At 36.0% G+C, this 6,290-nt stretch overlaps 1 protein-coding gene across 7 annotated transcripts; it reads right to left on the reverse strand.

Moving 5' to 3' along the window:
• Nucleotides 1-697: 697 nt before the first annotated feature.
• Nucleotides 698-6,012, reverse strand: LOC129306012 (pentatricopeptide repeat-containing protein At4g16470). Of its 7 annotated transcripts, none has more exons than XR_008592099.1 (4): nt 5,753-6,012; nt 3,698-4,743; nt 1,930-3,324; nt 698-1,035 (listed from the first exon to the last, which is right to left on the reverse strand). XR_008592099.1 is itself a non-coding variant. In XM_054946305.1 (4 exons), the coding sequence occupies exons 2-4, from the start codon at nt 4,015-4,017 to the stop codon at nt 2,031-2,033; spliced, it is 1,527 nt and encodes a 508-aa protein (XP_054802280.1). In that variant the 5' UTR covers nt 4,018-4,743; nt 5,753-6,012; the 3' UTR covers nt 698-2,030. The 7 variants fall into 7 exon arrangements, 4 of the variants coding, with proteins under 4 accessions (XP_054802280.1, XP_054802277.1, XP_054802278.1 ...); XR_008592098.1 differs by having other exon boundaries at nt 698-1,108; XR_008592097.1 differs by having other exon boundaries at nt 698-1,108; nt 1,199-3,324.
• Nucleotides 6,013-6,290: the final 278 nt, after the last annotated feature.

Consider the following 6,290-nt stretch of genomic DNA (forward strand, 5'->3'; position numbering starts at 1 on the left):
CTATTAGATATGTAAAGTTACAGTTAAAAAAATTAAAATTAAAATTATAAATTGCTGATGAAGTAGTTGTAAATTAATTATTTGATTGATATAATATTTTAATAGGAGTATTATTATTTTTATAGCCTAATTTCAAATTACACTCAGGTCCTAAGAAACTTGACTGTAGTTTTCAAATTTTGTGAACTTATTGGTAAATAAATTTGCTCCGCAGGACGTATACATAGTTTCCCATTGTTTTTTCAAGTTTACCAATATTGAATGCAAAAGTGAGAAACCGATTAACCACATTAAAAAAAATGGAACAAATATACTAAATAAGTACAAAATAAAAAAATATGGGTAAGAAATAGTCCATTCGGTGTGGTTGTAAAAAGGATCAAAATTTTTGCTTTAAGATGCTTCACAAGGCTTGAGGATTTTTTTTTAAACAAAAAATCAAGACTGGATAATGCGAATGTGGATCATGTAATTTGAGTTATATGGTTTAAATTTAGGTTTTAAAAATTATTGAAATTTATAAGAGAAAAGATGTAGTTTGGTGGCTTTGCTTATATAGCCATAATGATAGTATGACAATAATTACAATATTTATAAATAATTTTTCTATTTATAATTTAGGGTAATGAAGTTTTTGTTGTTCATGAGATGTGTATGTTATTTTGTCCGTGACACTAATATGAATACTTGGATCGGATGGACGTGATACGTAGGATGTCAATTTTTAAAATTTTGGGAGGCACATACATGTACATGCGCGCACACAAGTGTGTTAATTCTATATATGCACGCGTGTGTGTGTGTAATCAACAAATTGTTTCATCAATATATTAATATATACTGAAAGATAATGACTTACAACCATGAATAACATCGACTCCAAGCTCATTTTATGAATAGTAACGGCTTCATGGCTTTCGATTCGGCTTATTCTTTCTCATACGTGTGTACTTCATGCTTCTTCACTTTAAAATCTCCCTCCTCTTTCTCATCCCAGTCATGCTATACATATTTGTTCCCTCTTTTTCCTCTATCCTGGTCGTGCAAGGAAATTCAATAATAGTTCTTTCATCTACATCATCATATGCGTCATCACTTGCCTCATCATCTAAAGTGGAATGTTAGAAAAGTTAATCTCAACAAAGATGGAAAAATTATCGCCTAAGAAAAAGATTCCTCGAGCTTGTAATTGTTCTACCTCTACATTTTTCAGTTGTGTAAGCACATGAGATGTAGGCTGAAAGATTGAAGGATCCTCTACATTGCTCCTTAAGTGCTCCCCTTTTCATTTAAGTGGGGCATGGAATCCTTAGATCTCATTGCCATTCATCACAGCAATGGAATCGCAGAGAAGAAGTAACCTCTCGCTTTTGACCATTAGCACAGTAGTTTACTCTTTCACTTCAAAGTATAAACATTTTCTCCCCACTAATCTTAATTCAAAATAGTTTTTTGGGAGAATGACATTTAAGATCCTCTCAAAAGAATTTATCACAATAAAGTATCAAATATTGTTGTGAAAAACACATATATATTGTTAAAAGTTGAGCCTTAACTTTTATTTTTTTATTATAATTTCCTTCAAAATTTAATAAGTTAAGATTCAACTATTAACAATAACATATAAGTGTATTTTCACAAGACAAACATAAATAAATAAACTGTGCTTTTGGTCTTCTCATCAATACTTTATACTGGTTTACAAAACGTCACATATTAGCTACCCCTGGCACCCAACCTCCAAATAACTTACAGTTACCCCCCAACAAAAAAAAAGCAAAGTATTCCTACGCCAAAAACTATATTATACACGACAATAGTGAAGATCCTAAATGTTTCGGTTTTGTCTGTTTCACTGGGAATTTTCAATCTGAGTTAAGGAACTTTCTTTGCATGCAAGACTTTGTTTAAATTCCTAAAATATCATACCTGAACTTTTACGGGCAAGCTGAATTACATATATCGAAACAAGATAAACTTGAACCAGCAAGTTTTTCCTCCCCCTGATTCTTTAATAACGCATATTTGTACTAGGTTCCGCTTATATCAGGCAAATAGTCTGCATCCATTAGGATGCATGTCATCTCTTTAATAACCTTATAAATCTCATGCGATTGATGATGATATGTATCACCCATATAGAAGAAGAAAACCTCTCGCTGAACCTCTATCCTGCTGTAACCAGGCTCCTTTGCCATCCCTGATTTCCTCATTATAGCCCTAACCTCCTCTACATTGTCCCACAGCCCCGAGTGCGCATATGCATTAGCCATGAGAACATGTTTTCCAGCATTTACAGGTTCTAATTCAAAGAATTTCTTTGACGCGACCTTTAACAAGTCCATGTCTCCATGAATCTTACAAGCCCCAATCAAAGCACCCCATACTGCAGCGTGTTCTTTAAAAGGTGAATTCAGGACAAATTCGTAAGCTTCTTTTAACTTCCCAGCACGCCCTAAAAGGTCAACCATTGTTGCATAATGCTGCCCTCGTGGCAGAATTTCATACTCTCTTGTCATTGATAGAAAATATTTCCATCCCTCATCAATCAAACCACCATGACTACAAGCAGACAAAACAGCAAGGAAAGTAACATAGTTTGGTCTAAAACCTTCTGATATCATTTTATGAAAAGCTTCTATAACTTCTAAAACCCTTCCATGCAGACCAAAACCAGATATTAGAGCAGTCCAAGTAATGGTATTTCTGCTTAAACACTTATTAAAAAGAAGCTGCCCATCACAGATACAACTGCATTTGAAATACATGTCAATAAGGGCACTGTTGACAACTACATTGTCCCTAATTTGACACTTGATCATCACAGCATGGGCTTGCTTCCCAGGTTCTAGTGCAGCCAAGGTTGCACAGGCTCTAAAAACTGATGCAAAGGTATACTGATCTGGTCTCATGCCAGACTGTCTCATCGAATAGAAAAATTCCAATCCCACTTCTACGAGGCCCTTTTGGATGTATCCAGCAATGATTGCATTCCATGAAACTAAGCTCTTCCCTGCCAAATTATTAAACAAAATGCTGGCAGTTTCTAGGTATCCTGATTTGACATATAATATCAACAATTTGATCTTTAAGTATTCATTTGGAACATATCCAACTACAATCATTTGTGCATGGATTCTTCTGGCTTTTTTGTATTCTTTCCTTGATATGCCTTCCTGCAGCAGAAGGGAATAGGTTCTTGAGTGCACTGCTAATCCTGTGCGACACAAAAGGCCAATGGCTTCTGCCAACCTTCCAGATATACACAGACCTTTTAAAACTTTATCTAAGTTGGGGCCGTTTTTGTGAGGCTTGACCTGTAAACTGGTAATATCTGCCCAGTGACGATCGCAAACATGGCCAAAGCAGAAGTTTTCCCACTCAGACAAGTAAATTACATGATATATATATTTAAAAAGGGCCACAATTACAAGATGGATTTGAATATCACATTTTTGAACTTTCAATAATTTTGCCTTTACGAAAACAAGGCATCTATTTACGGCAAGTTACATTAGAAAAACCATTTGTTAAATAGTAATCCTAAACTTCCCAAAAAAAAAAAAAAAAAAAGCCTACTTACCGCAAACCTCCCATTTGTGTGTATATAAGCATTACCCAAGATGTGCAAAGAGAATTCAAGCAAGAGAACACAATCATAAAATAAAATATGAAGATAATTGAAGCATATGTTTACCTGCCGTTATTATCCTTTATCTGAATTCCTTTGACGGAGAGCATCGGACCAACTATCGCGTGAATCTCACCCGACGGAGAAGCAGACGCCTCCATTTGCAAGTATCGATATTGAAATGAACAAATGAAGCTACATAGTGAAAGAGGAACCGAAGTTAGTTGGGGATGATTTAGAATGCGAACTGGATTATTGCAGAAGAGAGAATCAGGAGCCCACGAATTGAAAGCAGCGGTTTTGAGTTTAGGGAGATGAGAAAATAATACTGCAAATTCCAAGTTGTGCATGGACTTCATCATATACAAATACTGATATAGATACATTCGGCTTCGCGGATTTGAAACTTGCAAGGGGTTTTTCTTCGTAGGTAAAGCTTACGAATGAACCCAAGTGGAAAAATACAATGTTGGTGGCTTTTGCATGTTTTGGACTAATTAGAGTGCAGAGTGCACTGCCCAGAGCATGTTTTCCGTTCGCATTAAAAAAAAAAAAACAGTGCACTGCCCAGAGATTTGGTTTTCAGTAGAGCGCTGGTAACTCTTATGACGGAATAAATTCGAAAAATCTTAGACTCAAACTTGAGGTTTAAAAAAAAAAAATTACTTCAAAATTATTCAGGCTAGCTAAACAAATTTGAAGAAATCCGAACTAAGCTCACATACTCAAATTCTATTTTATTAATAATAAAATAAAATTAAAATAAGATAAAATTTTAAAATATTAATTTTTCAAAATAAAAATTGAAATTGACTAAAAAGAAAAGACAAAATAAAAATAATATTTAATAATTTAAATATTTAAACTAGTTTGTATTAGGGTTGACTATGGTTAGATAAACTTTTTTATCTGTTTGTTTTTTTTAAGGAAAAAAAAAAAAACGTTTTGACACATCCAATCATAGAAGCTTAGAGTGAGAAACTCTATCTTCTCTCCAGCTCCTTTAGAGAGAAGCTTCGGCTTCTGGTCCTCGGGTTTCCCAGGCTCTTCCCCTGTTCTTTGCACAATGATCTTCACAACCACCAACAATACACCAGCCAACAAGAACTTTCCTGCTTCAAAGGAGGAAGAGGATCTCATTAGCCACCAAAAAAAAAAAAAAAGCACTCAAACTGAAAGCTCCCACGACAGATCAGCACATGGATATTCAAACGGAAACAACAAGAGCAAATGGCAACAACCTCAATACTAGCACAGCAGATCAACCCTTCGGAATTTTAAGCAGAAATATCATAAGCAGAAACATAAAAAACCAGCAACAATAATCTGAACAATGAAATGAAAGCAATCGAAGCTTCAATCTCTTACAAAGACTGACTGATTGGATACAACGGATGCTTTGGGATTAGTGAAACTCATAATACTACCCATGTGGGTAAATTGCTTGTCGAAGAAATTGAAAAGGGAATGGTCCCCATCAGAAGAAACCAAAAACCTGATGGACTAGTGTCCTATGGCTCCTATAACTAATGAAGAATGGAAACAGATATGTCAACCATGGAAAGAGGCTTTGGTCATTACCACTCCAGGAATTAAACTCAACCCAAAATCTCTTAAACCCATGTTAACTAAGATGTCGAACTGATTCACAATTATTACATTGTTAGAGCTGATGACCCACAACACTGCAAAAGAATTTTTAATAGAGGACCATGAGTTATCTAGATCATTATATCCTCGTTCAAAAAGAGAACACTAAAAATGGACACCCACAACCTCAATGAATCCGAAAAAGAAGCAGGAAAGACCGAATGAGTGGCATAAGCTCGTATTGGAGGAAAGGTGGATCTCAAAAAGAAGCTTGTCCCCAGGCTATTGATTGGTGATCATCTACTATAATGTTGAGTATGAGAGCCTCAACTTAATGTTCTGTGGCTGCGGATATTACGGGCATAACAAAACCAATTGCCCCTATGACCCAAAAAATCTGCGGAAATATGAAGATAGGGAAGCCCAAAGCCACAGAGACGAAAATATTTAACCACCATCGAATGAAAACTAAAAATCGAAACCCACCACAGAAAATAAACAAAAACCAGTTCAAGCCATCAAATACGTCACCGGAAAAATCCCACGGTAATTCACCGGCGGAAGAATTTGGAGAATGGATGCTTGTCCACCGGCCACAACGCGCGCGCAATCCGAGGCCACTTCCAACGGATAAAATCCCTGACCTTCTTGCGGCAGATATGGCCGCTAGAATCATACGAACAGTGGATTACAGAAGCTTCCTAACCAGACTCGACAACAACACGTTCATCCTGAAAAATCTCGGAAGTGTAGGAGAAAGGATAGAGCTGAGCGCGCGAGAAGAAAATCACGATTCACGAAGCAAAAGCTTCGAGGGTCATTTAACTCAGAAAATGCAAAAACAAAAAACAATCAGCCCAAAATGATAATCACAAAGCCCAAGAGGAGATCACACCAACTTGTCAAAGGAAGCATCAGAAATTTGGGCTCAAACTATAGGCCCATCAGTTAAAAAAAAGATCAGATTTCTTTGTCACCCAATTGGGCCATATGGGACAACGAAAAGAAAAATTTCTCCGACAACCAGGAGGCTCCTAACTCAATTTGGAAAATGTTTCTCATAGAAATT

The sequence above is a fragment of the Prosopis cineraria genome, unplaced genomic scaffold (assembly GCF_029017545.1).
Source record: "Prosopis cineraria cultivar Desert tree isolate PC_DT_omini unplaced genomic scaffold, ASM2901754v1 PC3, whole genome shotgun sequence".
Lineage (NCBI taxonomy): Eukaryota > Viridiplantae > Streptophyta > Magnoliopsida > Fabales > Fabaceae > Prosopis > Prosopis cineraria.